This window comes from Brachyistius frenatus, unplaced genomic scaffold (genome assembly GCF_029030835.1).
Source record: "Brachyistius frenatus isolate BFR_SWC_R1_liver_20210118 unplaced genomic scaffold, ASM2903083v1 Contig_7, whole genome shotgun sequence".
Lineage (NCBI taxonomy): Eukaryota > Metazoa > Chordata > Actinopteri > Embiotocidae > Brachyistius > Brachyistius frenatus.
In genome coordinates this window covers 5,325,630-5,343,697 of record NW_027210606.1, presented here as the reverse complement: position 1 = coordinate 5,343,697, position 18,068 = coordinate 5,325,630, and the positions used below count along the sequence as shown (strand labels likewise).

Genomic DNA, 18,068 nt, shown 5'->3' with positions numbered 1-18,068 from the left:
CATTTTATAAAATCAATCTGCTAAAAACCATGATTCTAGTTTTACTTTTAAATAAGAAAATATCGAATTCCTATTTTTGTGAAATTTTCAGCATCTCTTTACTCTTATGTTTGTGCAAGTAGATATGAAGTTAATTTCAGGTAACTAAAAAAAACTGCAAATTGAAACTGGAGATCAGTTTCTCAGTTTTCTAAAACCCACTAGTTTGACATTAAGATGAGCTCATTTTCCACTGTTTGGCAGAAGGGGAAGCTAAGTGGACATTAATGGATTTCAAAAAGTTTATAAAAATGTCCAGATTCCTCTTTGATTCAAAACAGTTGGAAAAATGCCAAACAAAAGCTTTTACCAGTGTTGATGTACACGTTGTCCTTTTAGTACTGTTCAATGAGGTATGAAGTCATCTACATCTAGATAAGCCAGAGCCTGACCTCATTTCATGCTCACTTTAACAAGAGGGAATGTACTTGATTTCATAACCGCCTCAAATCAATTTTCTCTAGAGTTCCTCGATGAGCATATACGAAATAGAGCTACATGTTAAATGCCTGAAGTAGCCTGACGGCAGCTGCCTTTTGTTTGGGGTACGTCACAGGTGAAAATGAACCTTGGGATCTACTTTACTCGGTTACAAATCCCTTTTAAGATTGATTATGACTGTAAATTGGTGGATTGCTCAAAAGGAACTTGTATACGAGGGTGTGACTCACCCTGCAACCTTGTATGTAGCTGCAGACGTGCAGAGAAGCAACAATGTAAAATGCCTGGCATTGTGCAAGCAGCACATGCAGTTCACTACTCTTATACATGGAAATGGTCACAGTGAAGTTACGGCAATCCGTTAGTTCACACAATCTGAGAAATACACTTATTTCCATACTTACTGAGTTGGTTGAGAAGACTAATAGGACTCTACAGTTTCACCAGGGGCTATGTTCTTCTGGAGATAAGAGGTTGCCAGGCAACCAGCGAATACTCCCCAAGAAATGACTGTGCCCAACCGAGAAATACACCTTTTTACACTTTGGCTTCTTTTTGTACAGATCTATGAGAAAAAATAATGATAATGGGTTAATTTGTGGGCTTTACCTTATGGCATCAAATCAGACGAGAAAATGAATACCACTCTCCTGTCCGTCGTGTAAATATGAACAGCTCAACATAATGGTGAGAAAATCCTTGTAAAGCTGACGGATATTTCTTGTTTAATCCCAACAAACCAATGTGTAAAAAAAAATGTATCGCTTCATGAGTGGTTATGTGTTGGCTAAACTTTGACACATTTTTACACCTTGTAAGCAGATTTTTTTTTTATTACCATTGGAAAGAGCCAGGCTAGCTGTAGGGCCACGCCTCCAGTCTTTGAGCAGAGCTAATTGGGTGCCGTTTGTAGAACGAGGTATCGATTTTCTCTGCCAGAAACACTGGTATTAAGTGTGCATGTCCTTGGACAACTTTTACTGCATGTAGGAAATAAGATTTGACACAAGACACATAATCCTGCCATACTACTGTATTCCATCTTTCAAAAAAGAAAGACAAGATTTAATATTACTTAACAATATGTTAAAAGTAGCCAGTTTGGCTTCAGTGTTAATACAATATACACTCTATAACAGATTGATAGTGTGAGTATTGTTCTTTTTCAATTTCATTCTGAAAGTATTCTGATACAAGCTGGCTACAGGTCAAAAATAAAGAAAACAAAAACTGTAACTGGTACACTTTTACTCAACAGTTTGTTAAACAGAACTTAAAAACCAAAAAAGAACATTGTCAAGTATTACGCCTTCCTCCTTTCTGTGAAATAGGGTGGTGGTGATGGTGGTGGTGGTGGTGGTGGTGGGGTGGTGGGTGCGGGGGAGAGGAAACCAGCTAACCGAGCCCATTCCCATGTCAATCATGTGGATGAAATGGCGTGCCAGGAACGGGAAACGATGGGATAGTAAGCCACAATAGCTCAAATACAGCTTTTAATTCATTACATCTCTTTTTTTCTTTTTCTTTTTTTTGTAGTTTCCATTGTCTCTTTTTTTGGGTGGGGGGAGGAAACCATCCAGACATAGTAAGCATCTTTTGACGACAGGTAAGCCAATATAAGAAAATAATTTCAGACCATGGCTTTTTCAGTCAAGAGAAATGCCCAACTCAGACTAAAAGCACACAAGCACGCAAGGAAAATTAATCAGATGTAAAGTAGCATTTTGTGATTCTTTTTGTGTCATTTCCTTTTTGTTTTAGTTCTGCAGGTGGATCAGTCCAGATGGATCTGTGTTGGAACCACACAGTGACAAGAACAAAGCAAGGCAGCGTGGGTGTGATTTGGGCACAGCAGGAGAGAAGTTCTGGGAGGACAACAGTTGGGTGGAGGTACAGGGATAGGGGTGGAGGGTCGGTGGTGGGTTTGTATAGCTGTTAAGGTACTGATTGTGTCCTGACAGTCACTCACTAACACCCTCAATGTGCAGCAAACGTCGCTTTCTTCAAACTAAAGTTTGACCAGTTGATGGAAAGCCGTTGACGGGTCTGCCGAGAAGAGTCCAAGCAAAATCTAAAGAAACAGAAAAACAGATGTTAAGCCTGCGAAGACGCATCACACGGGTGGACATTTTAAAGTTACAGGCGCCTTGTGGAGTTGTTTCTATTCAGTTTGTATCCAAGAGGGATAACAAACATATTGAGTGCATTTCTTTACTTCTAAAAACATCTGCAAATTTTTTTGTACATTTTTGAAGCCTGCAATGTTAACATGCACGTTTTGTTTGTACCGGTTGTCATCTTGTTTGCCTTTTCAGGACCAGCGAAATGTTTTAATCACACAGCTATCTAACTGTCGAGTAGTAGGACACATTCTAATTGATAGTGAGAACTGTGCGTGAACTTTCTTCTAAAAACTTTGCAGCTCCACTGACAGCAAAAATCCTCAACATTTCGGGAAATTGCAATCATTATTTGGTGATGTTTAGTTACTTTAACACACGTACCTTTTGAAATACTCCACCTCCCTCTCTGTCTCATCCATCTCAGTGCTGTCCAGGTCGATGTCTTTGGGCAAGAATACATCATCTACAACAAAATAAATTACATCTAATTTCAAATATTTGTTTGTAAGCGTACTATAAAGTTCATCTGTAATAGAAACTTGGAAACAAATTGTTTCCTATCACTGGGGAGTACCAAAGTTGGATATAATTGCATTGTGCTGGTCCAGCAGGATTAAGTTGCCCGAGTGAGTCTGGGGACTTTGGGGGTTGGAAGTGTTCACAGCACTTCGGGAGATTTAGTTTGAGCACAGTATCTGTGGCTGCTGCATTAAGAAACTCCACATGGGTGTCAACATAAATGAGATCAGCAATTCGCTAATCATGCTGTGACGCTGTGGATATACCGCAGAATACCCAGGAGACAAGTGAGAAAATAGACACAATGTTGGCCAGTCCAGCTGCCCATGAGTGTCCTGTTAAGCTCGTATTTCCCCTCACTTAGTATGATGCACGTGTAGCCACACCAGTTAATTCGGCAGTGAACCCGGTTCAGATGAACTTTCGTTTATTGTTAACAACCAGTTAAATCTTCAAAATCAAATCATGACTCATAATGCCACTGACCTATTGAGCTGTTCATCTTGTCCCCCTTCTTCTTCTTGCTCTTCTTGGTCTTGCCTTTAGGCTGCGGGGACTCTGCACTGGGAGGTTTGCCGTTCTGCTGGCTCTGCTCAGACTGGGAGGATGGAGGAGGAGATGGGGAAGGGTGCGATACAGGGGGACTTCTCCTGTCTTCCTTTATTTGGGTAAGGGGTTGCTGTTGCTGCCTTTTTCCACTAGCACTTCTGTTATTACTCCTCTCCTCCCCCCGTGGTTCAGTGGTTGGGAGAGAAGCTAGGTCCTCGGCAGGCCTGACTCGCATTGCTTTGGTGTCCGTTGCAGTGGTAGGGGTGGTGCCATTGGCTAGCTTTGCAGTCCCATCGCAGCTCTTGGGTAACTCTGCAGCTCTCTTTACAGCAGCCTCACAAGTGGCCACCTTAGCCAATTGCTTGGTCTTAACTTTACTGCTGATCTCAAGCGGGGATGTAACGGTGCCATTTTGGAGGATGGCTGGACAGTTGGGGATGTTGGTCCCGGTAGAAAGCCCCTTTTCAGTGGCACGTTTTGGGCTGTGCTGTAAGGTGGGCCGGGGTGTGGGGTCAAATCTGGGTTCCTTTTGGTCAGGGAGGCGGATGAGGGTTTGAAGCAGCTGCGACTTTCCGTTCTGAAGGTTATCTAGGACGTTCTGAGCTGTCTGTTTGAGGGGCTGTGGGTTGTTTTGAGGGGGAGCGGTGTTTTCCTTTGCTTTCTCTTTCTTTTTCTTCTTGGCAGCACGGTGTTGCTGCAGCTCCTGCAGTCGGAGCAGTTCCTTTTGAAGGGCTGCCTCTTCCTCTTCCTGCCGCTGCCGCCGTTGCTGCTCCTCCAACAACTGTTGCTCCTCCCTTTCACGGGTCTCTGCCTCCAGACGGGCCTTCTCCTCCATCTGAAGCACACAGACACATACACTTTCAGCATAATGACAACAAGTTATTGTTTTTCCAACTAGTTTTGAGAAGAGATTTAGACTAGATGGATCTTTACTGGAGGTTCTTGTGATAATGTTAAAAAGGGGCTTTGAACTTATGTGGCGGGACAGTTACCTTCTTTTGTTTATGCCTGGCTCGTTTGGCTGCCTTAGAACTGGAAGCAGGTTTACTGTCGGCACTGTTGATGAACTGCAACAGATCCTCCACCCGCCTGTGGTCCTCCACCCCTCCATCTCTTTCTATCACCGGCTGCTGCTCCTCACGCTTCGGCTGTTCCTCCTTACGTTTTGTCAGACGCAAGCGCAACTTCTCCCGCATTTCTGCATAGTTTCGACTGGTAGGAGCAGCTGGGGGCTGTCAATAAAACAGTGTTGCACTCAGTAACGATATCGTGAATAAATTCATGCATTAAGCTAAAAAGCTATTATTATTCAGCACACTACAAAACCCTTTTTTTTTTTCACGTTTTTATGTTACGCAGTGAATCTAAACCAAATAGGATGAAAGCAGAACTGAAATTTAAGATCTCTTTAAATTTAAAAATAAAATTTAAATAAGTTGTTGTAATTTGCATCCTCAAGAAAACGTAAATTTGAGTCTTACCCCGCCATGCCCGAAGAATTCACAGTAGCAGCAATCACAGTACTTTCCTTCTTTCTGGTTGGTGGAAGTGGAGGTTGAGGAGCTATGCTCGGAGCAGCTGTCCTCATCCTGACTCTCCTCTCCATCGTACGGTTGGTGCTCGTACGCCCCATTCCCTTCGCAGCGGTGGCCTTCACAGTCAGGATCGCTGAAATAATAATTACATTGAAAACCAGTCCCTATGAATTACCTGCCTTGGATTTTCTTCTGCGTCATACATCGATTTAATTCGAGTGATAAAATGTACCTGCAGACACTGGGTGGGGCACTGACAGGACCATCCATTAAGGAGGCAGGAGGTTCTGCAGGCGGGAGGCACAGACCCTGGTGGGACTCCACAAAGTCTGGGGCTGGAGTGGCCATCTTTGGAAAGGGCTGTGATCCCATTGTGGAGAGGTGCGTGGTGGGTGCTGGGGGCAGAGCGGGGCCGGAGAGCGGGGGGAGGGAGGCGAGTCCTGTGGAGCTGTTTCTAGGGGGGGCTGAAGTAGGCTGCCTGTGGTCCTCTTTACCCAGATTGTGAAATACATCGTCTAGAGGAGACAAAGTTGGACAGAATTAGACCATTTAAATTTTTATGGTCCTTAAAAACCACTTTGGTCAATGAGAGCTCCCAGAGAATCAAACAACTAGGCCTGGCTATTAAACGGTACATAACCAACGGTATGTGGAAAACAAGAAAAATAGGCTACACGGAGCAATAGAGTTGCTAAGTGGACATTCCTGGTTCCGGCAGTAAAAGACAACAAAGGATGTCACACCTAAAGTATAACTGTCAAAGTGATGATTGTCTTAGTGGCCCATAACCCAATCATAACAAAGCCCCATCATCAGTACAAACCTAACCACTACCCCTACTTCCTATATTACCTAAAGAGTTGGGTCTTTTAGATGCTAGGTGGATGGGTGGGTTATTACTTGACTGGACAGTGGTGGCAGTGCAGGACACAGAGGACGTGGAGGCGGAGGTGGTCATCCCCCCTCGGTTGGCCTCCATGAAGGCATCCTGGAAATTGTAGAGACACTTCTTCTTGGCGCCAGTCTTCTTCTGCTCTTTGGCTTCTGAAGAGGAGCATGATGACGACGACGATGATGATAAAGATGATGACAGTGATGAGGAGGAAGATGGGGGTAGAGGTGTGGGCAGTGAAGGATATTCCCCTTGGGGGCCGATAGATGATGTTGGAGGGAGGGGGACATCAGTGAGGGGGGGTCCAAGCATGTCACCTGTGGGTTAACAAAAAACACGAGGGAGGCCGTCATTCTAGCCGGCTTTGACATGAGTTTTTAAAAAAAAAATTTTTTTTTAAACTTGATCATAATTGTTGTTCATTTCTGCTGCGCCTGAGTGGCTCACCTGGCAGGGATTCAGGCAACAGCATAGACGGATTCCAGCTCTTCATCACAGCAGCATCCCACAGATTTTCAAACTTGAGTGAGAGGCATTGCAGCGAGCTGTTCCAGTCACCTGCTCCACCTGCACCACCGAAGCAGTTCTGGTATACATGCTCTGGTAATGATGAGCTGAAGGCTGGCTGCTTGGCTGCTGAGTGGTTTGATGTAGGGCTTGGGGGAAGAGGCTTAAGGAAGAAAAATGGTCATTAGTTGGGGATTATGAGATGAGCAAATTTAAGGTAGCAGATAATTGTGTTTTGGATTGCTGATGGGTTTTCTTAGATTGGGATCAGTCTGTCCCCTGGTGGCAGACAAAAAAACTACAGTGACACTAAGTGAAACTAGAATACAACTAAGCTTAGCATTGTTCCTGGAACCTTAAAAAAATCCCCAGTGATAAGGAAATGAATACATTTTCCCTTAAGAGACACTCTTGTAGCTATAACTTTTGCATACTGATCAGTAATCAGGAGGTAAATTACCTCGCCTTCTGGATGCATGATATCCTCACCTTGTTGTGTGTGAGAGGAGGACTGGGTGGGTAGAGTGTAGGGTGCAGTAGGGGCCGGGAGAAGTTGTGTAAGGGCAGGTGGCCGTGGATGTGTGGGTACAAGTGGAGGGCAGGGTGTGCGGGGGGAGTCTTGCTGTCTGTAAAGAACTGGTGTCCGACACCAGGGGGAGGCGCGGCGTGGAGCCGACTGGGGGGCAGGCATGTGGCAGGGCCCAGGGTGGAGGAGCTGGGGTCCTGGTTGCACACGTGGCACTCGCACGCATGCTGGACCTGTTCTACCTGAAGGTGGTGATATAAAGTCAAGACAAGATTACTTTTCGTCTGCAGGGTGTGGTCTTGCCCTTTAACATCAAATTTTAATGAAAGAAATAATATGCAAGTGTATAGTGTATTTGTATGTCGTAAGGGGGTGTTCGCCCCCTCTCAATGCTTTTGAATCCCCAAAGATTCAATTCAGCTGTGCTCTCTGCATTTTTCAAATACGTGTGATAAATCCAAATTTTCTGTTTTTATTTAAGAAATTAAGTCAGAAGTACACTTGAGAATTATGTCTTCTTTTGCTAAACCAACAATAGTAAACATCGGTATTTGGCATTTTCAGTACCACTGTTTCGGTGTATGTCTGTGCACCGCTCATCGCTAACAGTTCTGCCTTTGACCAGCAGGGATTAGAACCATTAAAAGTAACATTCTTCGTTATGCCTCCACAACTATGTGTATGTGCAATGTGGTCATTTAAAGCATTCCCAAAGGAATGTCAAAGAAAGCCCTTTGCAAGTGTAGCCATACCTGTTGGTGGTTGTAAGAGGGTGGAGGACTGTTAGTATTTCCTGAGGAAAGCTCTTCCTGCTGCCCTGGGGGCTCCCCACCAACCTCCCCATTAGCTTCCTCCTCGTCACCCTCTGATGAACTACTGCTGCTGGTAATGTGAGGAGACTGAGACAGAAATGTGTGGAACAAGCACGGAATTAGGAAATAGATGAGGATCAGTACACAAAACAGTTTCCAAAACTACCTGTAAACCCACTCATAATGAATATTGATTATGTCATCCAGAAACTCGGCAGGGAAATTCACAGGTCAGCTCTCGGGCATTTTTGTATTTCTTTAAATAGAGAACTCACCCCTGTCTTCAGTGCCATGTTGTCACCTTCCCCATTGATGTCGTTATGGAGGCCGTTCACAGCAGCGGTCACGACACTGTTGTCGTCGTAACCACTTATAGGGTAGATGTCCCCAAACTTACTGGACAACGGAGGCACTTCGTCATCATCACTGATACTTTAACAAGAGAGAAAAGAACAGTCAGGTCAGGAGAGTGAAAGGAGAGGACATTATTGTTTACAGGAAGACAAGTTTTAATTTATGATCATGTATTTTAGGATGTGTACATTAAGTAAATTTGATAGGAGGGCAAAGGGCTGACTTACAAAGTGTTGGTGTCCCCTTCAGCCAGAATGAGCCTTGGATGCTGCTGAATGGTGATGGGAGAACTGGAGTTGGAGCCAGATGCTGAACTGCCAGAGGACAGGCTGGGAGGGTGAACCTCCGCCAGGTAGTCCCGGGGAGGTTCCCCTTGCAAGGGCAGCTTGATGTGGAGGTCCTCGGCGATGGGCGAGTCCATGATGCCACAAGTTAGGATGTGGGAGAGACTACAGTCATCACATGTGCACCTGTTGGAAGAAGAAGTGAGTGATACTGACAAAATGTAATGCTACATTATAACAGGATTATCTCAATATTTGTAGTTTATGATGTAATGAACAGGATGTGTCGAAGGTCAGATCCCTTGAAGTAAAATTTGTTTTGGTGGTAGAAAAAAAGAAAAACAAAACAAAAAGAGGAATATTTCATGTGTTCAAAATATCATGAGTACAGGATGACATCCTTGCTCTTAATATAAGGTTATTTTAATAACAATTGATTATTACCAATCTCTACCTACAGGAGATCCAAAAAGTTCTTAAGTTAACTCACTGATTGGATAAAACCACAAGCATTATATTCAGTCAATTCCGTAACAACTCTTGGGGAAGACTTGGGGAATGTAATCGTTTATTTGATACAAAAAGATCAAAACTAACCTCAACAAATTATTCTGTAAAAATACTTTTACATTTGTCGGTAAAAATAATTTTAGGTATGTTTGAAATTCATTGCGTTGGCAGCGACATGATCCAGGCCAGACAATAACACACCACTGATCCCGGGAACTTACCTTCTTCTATAATTGCAGTTTGGGCAGTCTGGGATAGTCAGACGAGATGAGAGCATTCTCATAGTGTCTGTGAAGTTGTTTTCTCCGCTGGATGACTTCTTACTGTTGGGTAACTATTAATAGAAGAAAATATTTGAAATTCTCCAAACCATACAAATGTAGGTTTTAAATCCTTCGAAGCAGAGTCTTAGCCTTTCGCGTACCTGCTCTTCTATAAATCTTCTCTGTTTAAAGAACTCCCAGTCCTCCTTCAGCATCCGCTGCTTTGTCTTTAAAGTCTGGAAAAGGGCAGATAAACACAGCACATACAAAATAAACACAAGACAGAAAGAAAAGTACAGTGTTCAGACGTCATTTTAATCTCTTACGTTTTTGCTAATCAAGGACTTGTGTGGCTCTGTTCTTTGGTTGGTGACCCCTTGACCCTCCACCTTAAAAAGCAGCTGCAAAAAAAAAAAAAAAAGTACGCCATTAATCATTAACATTAAGAACCACCTTTACAGAGATACTTTTCATTTTTGTTTCATCTTGAGTGTGCGTGTGTACCTGCTCATCTACATAGTCATCAATCCTCTTCTCGCACTCCTGCCATTCAGCAGCCACCGAGGCCATCTCCTGCTGCAGCTGCTGGTAGCTCTCTAACAAGGTACTGTACATATCTTCATTGTATGAATCATGGGAGGCTGTGCCATGTCTGGAAAAAAATAGGATTATGATTAAGCCTGCTGGCCCAGTACTGTGGACGCTTGTTGAGTGGCACAGGAAGACAGGAACACACCAATCTGTGTTGAATCAGAGCAGCTTTTAAAAAAATGAAGTGCAAAGTTAAAGTATAATTTAACCATGTCTTACTTCAGCTGTGCAATGAGTGCCGGTAAACTGCTGTGTAAGATCGGTTCAGAGAAAACCAGATTCTCAAAAAGGTGCTTGTTATGCAGCTCCCACGTCACTTGAAATTTTTGGAGGTGCTCATTCTCCTGAAAAAAATAAATAAACAAGGACAATAAAAAAAGGTTTATATTACAAATTGAAACATCGGCTAAGAAGTGAACAAGGAGAAACACTGCAGATTGGTTACACATTCAATCTGACACACAAAAGGGAAACAAACCAGCGTGAGCAGGAAGCTGCTGATGGTGCGTGCAGCTTGACAGAGGGCGTTGTACTCCTCCAGCAGCAGTGAGATGAACTGGTGGGCCTGAGGAGGACCCTGGGCTGCAGCCAGGGCCCCCGGTGGTCCTGCAGTCTTGGAGCCTGCAGAAAGGTGCTTCAGTAGCCGAACCTTCATTTCCAATACATACTCTCGAGCCTGCTGCTCCAACCGTTGGTAGAGCTGATAGGGGTCTTTCTCACAGAGTCTACAAGAGGAAAATAAAACATTTAATACACAGCAATTTGAGACTAAAGAAGTGGGTGGAAATGAAAGCCCCAAACAATAACAACAAAACGTTGTTACTACCAAGTACAACTGGTCTTCTCTTCTCAATCTGCAGTTTAAATCTTTTCCTCAGTGAGTCATGGCAAGATAACAGATCATTTGTCACATCAAGAATGTAAATGATGCCATTTTATGGGCCTGTCTGATTACAATAGAAAAGTAATCCGTTTCAGTTTGTTGACATCATTGCTTTCAGAGGCTATCACACCTCAGTTTGTTTTTGAAGAAGCTCATTTCCTGCATCAAAAGAGGCTTTTAAAACTCAATAGAGACCTCTAGTGGAAACACACCCTAAAAGAGAGAAGAAAGAACTGAGATGGACTTCTGTTTGCGCTTATACCTGTCCACCAGCTCTTTCATGCCCTCCTTGTCTCTCTCCAGGGGCTGGTCGTGGTCATCTGCAAGTGGTGTTCCTGTCTGACGGTAGATGCAGCGCACCAGGTAGCGAACCTCCGACCAGTGGTTTTGCAGCTGCTGCGACTCCCTCTCCGACTCGGCAGAGATCTCCCTGCATGAATTCACGAGGATGCCATAAAACTCACAGACAATACACCTACTGAACTGGATGTAAATTTCCTTTGGGGTAATCAATCTGAACTGACCGTCTCTCGTTGCAGGCATCACAGCTGCACACTGTGTCAGCAGGCAGCGGTGCGGTGAGGTCCGGGGCGGGGAGCATGGGTAGCGTAGGAGCAGCAGTGGTAAGTCTGTCCCCTGTGGCTGCCTCCTGGCCCAGGTTTCCATTACCCACAGGCATGTGCAAAAGAAAGTCCTGACTCTGTGGCAATATGAAAAAAAAAAAAAACAGCAGATTAAGAAACAGCACAATCTTTATATAAGACACAAGTGAGCAATGTTGATAATGTTTATCATGATTTTCTGTCTAAGTCCAAAGAAAAAGTACATCATATGATTGGCAAAATGTGCACATCTCAACAGGTGTGTTCAGTAAGCTAAAATATAGCATGTAAGGTGAATGTAGATCAACTGTATTTGCAGATCTAGACATCAGCAACTATCTCCTTTTCTACTGTGGCAGCTACAAGGCCAGATGAAGATTGATTGGTTTGTTTGTGTGGGTCTCATGGGCTTATAAGATAATAGACGCCAAAAAGTAACAGGATGGTGACATAAAAGTCACAAGATAGTTTAAAATCTTGAATTCCCCCCCCAAAAAATGTCTTGCTATTTTGGATAACACCATGGGACAGATGTGACTCTATTTAAACATTTGAAGTTCACACAATCCACAGCAAGTGTCTTCTTTTTTTCCCCATCCTTTTTCCTATTTCAATATTCTAAAATGGGTCGCAGGCACAAATTCTCTTAAATATGTCAACATTTACATATAGAACCATTGACTGACTTTGGTGGCCTCAATTTCAAAGACAAAACCTGACTGGTTTCTGATCTAAGCTACTAGATCTACACTATATGATAAATGGTTTGCACTTACGTAGCACTTTTTCACAAAAGCGCTCTGAAAGTGCTTAACGATTTGATGTTTTTGCCAGTTTTACAGAACTGACAAAAAACATGCCTGCCATTCGGAGCCACTTGGGGTTCAGTGTCTTGCCCAAGAACAGGAGGACCTGGGAATTGTGCCGGCAACCTTAGTGGGCAACCCGCTCCACCATTTGAGCTGCAGGTGCCCCCGTGACGCTGCAAGTATGTGCGAAGTGTCTGAAGCTGCTTCATAAGAGCCGTCCAGTGATTTGGCTTTGTTTACCACAGGATCCTAATGTTATGACTCAGCATAGTAAACCCCTGCAGTTAGGATGTGATTAAACAATAAGTTTATGTGGAAACCAAGGCCAGCATCCAAGGCAAAGCAAAAGACTAATAACCAGTTCTATGAAGCAACTGCCAACGACTAATAAAATGTAATCATGAGATATAATACTTAACAACAACTTAGAATATTGATTCATTTAAGTGTTAATGTCATAAAAGTGTTTTAAGTATAAAATTAGACAGTCAGTTGAGACAAAAATAGATTAGAAAATAATTAGGATCAACAAAGACAAGTACACATTACTTCTGATTGATAATTTACTTGAGGATTAAGTCTATAAGCCCAAAACATAGCTAAAACAGCAGCAAGGAAAATACAGAAACAGTGATGACAGTCAGCGTTAGGTGGAGCGAATATTTATCTATTTCTGACAATCTGCACTGCTAATAAAATGTTGTTATTGTAAATCATTCTCAGTCAAATTTAGATATGGAAAATCGATTTGCAAAATGGAAATGGAAAAGTTGGAAAAAAAAAAGTCAATAGTCTAGAGTTAATGGTCAGCAGATTTAATAATTACGACCATCAATCACACCCTAAAAACACAACCCGCATAAAGAAAACTGACTTTGTATTCCTGTGAAAAAAATACTGCGTTCAATCACAAGATTTGTCCACAGCTAAATTAGAGTCGTCCGGACGCGAGTGGAGCACGTATCTTGAGCCGTCCCAACATACAGAGGCTCTTTATATGAAGACGGCTTAGCTGGGGATGCATCGGTGCGAAAATAACTCAAATTGCTAGTATGAGTGACATTGACAGTGATCTATTCAGTTCAATTCTTTGTTTACATCTTAGTGCGTGTACCATGTCGCGCGTCAGCAGCGCGTCAGTAAACCCGGTTGTTTGCTGACAGGAAGAACGAGGGAGCAAGACATGGAGGGAGCTAACAACAAATTATTGGCTGGAAAGAGTTATTTCATCCAATGAATTCAAGCCTGATTTTTCCTCACACAAAAAAGAACGATCCCCGTCTTTTACACGCAGTGAGGCACACAGCTTATTAAACAGTGGTGTTGGATTGGCCTTTCCCCAAAGTCCAGGTATCGGGACTGAAAAAGCGTGATCGGGGCATCCCTAGTATTAGCCTTCTTTCATCATGTCGTTTATACGTCATAAGCCTGAGAAGATATGTACAGTCGCTCTCTGGTGTGGAAAGGAAATCTGAAAAGTAAAACGTATAAACCATCAGACAGAAAGGAATATCTGAGACTAGGCCTGCCAATCATTTTAATCAGTTATCCTGCAAGTTTTTTTTTCTTGATTAATTGCTTATTTGTTCTATCAAACGTGACCATGTTTAAAAATGTTTTATTATATCTCTAGTCAACTATTAAAGTTGTTGCTGATTGATTTTCTTTGACTTATCTAATCGACTGATAGCTGCACTTGAATATTTAATGTACTATTCATATATGCATTCATTATATTTTGATCCACTGGGACTTCCTTGGAACACGACAGAAACTACACATTTGAAGCGGAAGCAGCAAGAAGCTTTTACATAGTTGGGTAAATAAATAAAATCATATTTGTAAAATCAGATTACTGTATTCCCGTCATTATATTCTCTTTACAGCAACAGCTGCTGCTCATGTCAGCTGCATCTGTATTGGCTGTTCTGGCAAAGAACCAGAGGTGCCAATTAAAACAAGAGCTGCATCATCCATTGAAAGACAAACTGCAGCTGTGCGAGTTAAACTGCAGATATGTAGCATTGATGCTCAGGCAGATACTTTGAGATCCAGCAATTTCCCTGCAGCCACAAACATTTGGTTGTCAAAATATCGTTTTTAACAACTTTTAAATCTCTTTACATCCAGATGGCTTACCCCCAACGACTGCTCCAGAGTAGTATGTCGGTCCTCCTTCTCCACTGTGCGCCTGCAGTCGGAGCACACCCACAGAGGCAGCTGGAGGGCACTGGGTGTCTTGTCGGGCTGTGCCGTACCGTTCTGGCCCGAGATACCTGCCTCTAAAGGCACGACACTGTCTTTCCGCTCACACCGGCATAAGAGGCAGCGATCACCAGCTGTGTAGGGCGCCCGCTGGTTCAGGCCAAACGTGAATGGGGTCTGTGGCGAGTATGTTAGGAGGAGGAAATGGAGAGAGAGAAATATACAGTGACTTACACAGCCATTAAAGCGTTTGCATTAAGTTACGGTGTGACTGCATTGAAAAGCGTATAACAGGAGAATCTGTGAATATTTGTAAAGGGTCTACAAAGAAAAACAGTGGTTTAGTTGTTTGTAACAAAAAAACACCAATGAATATCAAACTATGTTAGTCAGTACAGGTGGTCAAATTAGATTCCTTCATTAAAAATAATGTACCAAGTTATATTTTTTTGAGTAAAACTTAACATTTACCAACATTTCTTCCTGGATTGGACGGCATCTGCTATATATTAACCGAGATTGAACTCTAATCCTTTGTGACCCAGTGCACTCCAGGTAAGCCAGCTGTCTAAACAGCCTCAGTGCACTCCATTAAAACCCTGCAACCTTTTCTTAATGGAGAGCCACTGTCAGTGAGTGAACCACAGAGGGGCCCGAACACATAATTAGCAGCGAGAAGTTTCAATTAATGACATCCGCATTGATGGTGTGCATCAGTGAGTACGATGGCTTTAGGATTCTTAGAAGCAGGTTGCTTTGCATCCGTTTCAGCTACATTTTAAAAAGGTGTCTAGTGCTTCCCAGGAGATTTTGAATCTGTGGGTGCTGTGAGTTACTCAACTTCACCCACTCCTGCAGCAGTGGTGTATTCTTTTTGAATCACTGCTGAATCGAAAAGTAGATCAGTAAACCCAAACGCTGGCCAATTTTCTCTCCCCCAATTGTTTGCAGTATATGAAAACATACAGGCAAAGATCACACTGAGCACAACAGCTGAAGTAGTTCATGGTTTGATTTAATACAATCCATTTGGATTCAACAAATAGCAATATCTAACAATACTCCATATTTTTCTATGTTCAATTCATTACAACAATTTGAACTTTGTAAATTAAGGCTTTGTATTGAAACAATAAGGTTCCACCTGAACTGACCTGGAGTAATTTCTTAGCAGCGTAACAAAAGCAGTGTTTATAACATGACAAATATAACGATGTGTGGTAACAAAAACAGACAGTAGTTCAGTTCAGCAGCCACATGACATATTTTGAACAAGGATGGTGTAAATTATTTTGCTCACCATGTGTGTTGTCTTACACGCACACAAATATATCTCTACTGCTGAATGCTTACTATTGTGCATGTAAGGAAGACAGTCGCAATTCAGCAGTAAGAGTCTCTATAATTCTGGAAAAATGGTAACGAGAAGCTGCTTCTGACTTATTAACAACAACAACAAAAAAGGTATAATTATGTTCCAGATGTGGAGATCAAGTACAAATATGCTGCTGTTATTGAATGCATAACTGTTTGTGGAGCAAGTCCTATCAGAACTGGATATGCTCAATATTTGCGACAACCATGTCGCCTCAGACACGTAATGTTTCAAATACAAGAAAATAACTTAAAAGACCAAACCGAGTGCGTGGCCCCGTCACGTGGACCTACATTTCTGGTGTGAAAGTGTGACTTACATTGGCAAATGGGACGGGACTTCGGGAGAATAATCTTTCTGTAGTGTTTCGATAAACTTCCAAAAACACCTGACGTCAAATTTACCTGAAGGACTCCGGAGAAGTCAGCATTTACTGGTCCTTCCGTAAACTGTGGTGTAACACTGTTGTTCACTTTGACCTGAGGGACACAAACAGCTCAGTGTTTACATATGACTGACCAATGGGCACTTACGTGGCTGCTTAATAACAGCCAGTAAAAGTTTGATCATCTTTAATACAAGTTTTACAAGTGATTCGCCTGGTGAATGTGAGTGATTTGGCTGTGGAGCTGCAGTGGACTATGATGTGTACAGTGAGGCCTGCCCAGACGAGGCAGACAAGCTACTACATAAACATAAAGTGTTCATAAATCATGTCTGTAAACAAACAAATTACAATCAAACATATTCCCCACCCGACTCTTGTATCTTGGATATCGAGCCACGCGTGCAGTCAGTTTCGGCTTTCTGTCGATTTACATAAAATGACTGATAAACATTCATGAATGATTTCTTATTTTACCGATTATCTAAACCCAATAACTACATTTGCCTTCGTGGCAGATGAATGACTTGACAATACTACAGCAATTACATGTTATGTAAACTTAATAAACAAACACCAACATGTGGTTCTGTAAATAAAACAGACTGGCTTTGTGTTTGTGTGTTTGTGTGTGTGTATATCAAACATGCATCTGATAAATGTCAGTCTTTCATTAAATGAATAGCTACAAAAGTACATTAAAATACCCAGAGACACTGACGACTAAACACATATCGACTACATTTGGGATTTTTGCGACCCAACTAACAGAGATATTAACTGAGTCTGTGACACATTACGGTGTCTGTGGAAGTTACTGTTTCAGGGCTAACTCAAGGAGATAACCACTGAAGTTAGTAAAGCATGCTCTTCTTCTGACAAATAATAGTTTAAGTTCAACTCCAATCTCGATGAAGAACCGACCGGAAGGTCAGCTTGTGAAAACACTTCCGAGACCCGACGGGGGGCTGAAGTTGTTTGGTGTCTTCAAACTGTTAGCATCAGCTAGCACCCGTGTTTATCAGGGTAATAACAGCCCGAGAGTGAACCGTGTGAAATAATGGTGCCGCAGAAGTCACCTCGGCTCCGGCCGGCGTTAATCTCCCCGTACACGGGGCTGTATTATCTCCAGAATAAACGCTCCGCGGTGTCCGAGTCGGGTTTTTTTTGTGTCGATTACAGCTACGATTGTCTTCGTTTGAAAGCTAACAGCGATGGTCGGACCGAAAGCGAGCTCGTCTTGATGTTTTTGCGACTCGGTCGCCATCAGACCGGTTTAACCGCTTCAGCTGCGACCGAACAAACTCACCGAAAACAATCTTCCGCTAAAAAGCGTGAAAACGACCATCGTCTTGTGATTAAAGCCGGTTAACTCCGAGGCTGCGTCGCCTCTGACAGCGAGCTAGCTGCCCGTGTGTGTGTGTGTGTGTGTGTGTGTGCATCAGTGTCGGGCCCACATCAGATGTGTCGTTGATAACTCGCTCCTCCGCCGCTGCTCGCCTCCCCGCTTCGACCATCCGCCGGTTAACGTCGTGAGACGGTCTTACCTCTCCGGCGACGCCCGTGACAGAGACTAGATTCCCGCTTCCGGTACTCCCGGGTGTTAAAAAGCTGACGACCGAGGCCGGCGTCGCTGTTCCCGCACAGCCCAGGGCCGAAGCAACCCCGGCCTTGCCGCCGCTGGTGTTGCAGACAGCACTGCAGCTACTGCCACCGCCCCGCTTGTTCTTCCTGCGTTTAGCTCCTCGTTTAGCATCGGTTGGACTCATTTCTTTTCTTTTTTTTTTTTTTCTTCTTTCTCTTCCTCCCCCCCCTTTTTTTTTTTTTTTTTTTTTTTCCTCCCCGCAACACAAAGCGAGACAAC

At 43.1% G+C, this 18,068-nt stretch overlaps 1 protein-coding gene across 2 annotated transcripts; it reads right to left on the bottom strand.

Annotated features, from left to right (window-relative positions):
- Positions 1-1,498: 1,498 nt before the first annotated feature.
- On the bottom strand, positions 1,499-18,013 carry fam193a (family with sequence similarity 193 member A). 2 transcript variants are annotated; one of them, XM_069689764.1, is made up of 23 exons: positions 17,752-18,013; positions 16,224-16,298; positions 14,379-14,621; positions 11,353-11,528; positions 11,091-11,258; positions 10,424-10,670; positions 10,165-10,289; positions 9,859-10,006; positions 9,681-9,755; positions 9,516-9,590; positions 9,313-9,425; positions 8,525-8,767; positions 8,219-8,375; positions 7,884-8,030; positions 7,095-7,373; positions 6,546-6,768; positions 6,059-6,415; positions 5,439-5,721; positions 5,153-5,339; positions 4,664-4,903; positions 3,609-4,506; positions 2,985-3,066; positions 1,499-2,551 (listed from the first exon to the last, which is right to left on the bottom strand). In XM_069689764.1, exons 1-23 carry the CDS (start codon positions 17,971-17,973, stop codon positions 2,458-2,460), a joined length of 4,857 nt encoding a protein of 1,618 aa, XP_069545865.1. In that variant the 5' UTR covers positions 17,974-18,013; the 3' UTR covers positions 1,499-2,457. The 2 variants fall into 2 exon arrangements, with proteins under 2 accessions (XP_069545865.1, XP_069545866.1); XM_069689765.1 differs by having other exon boundaries at positions 6,107-6,415.
- Positions 18,014-18,068: the final 55 nt, after the last annotated feature.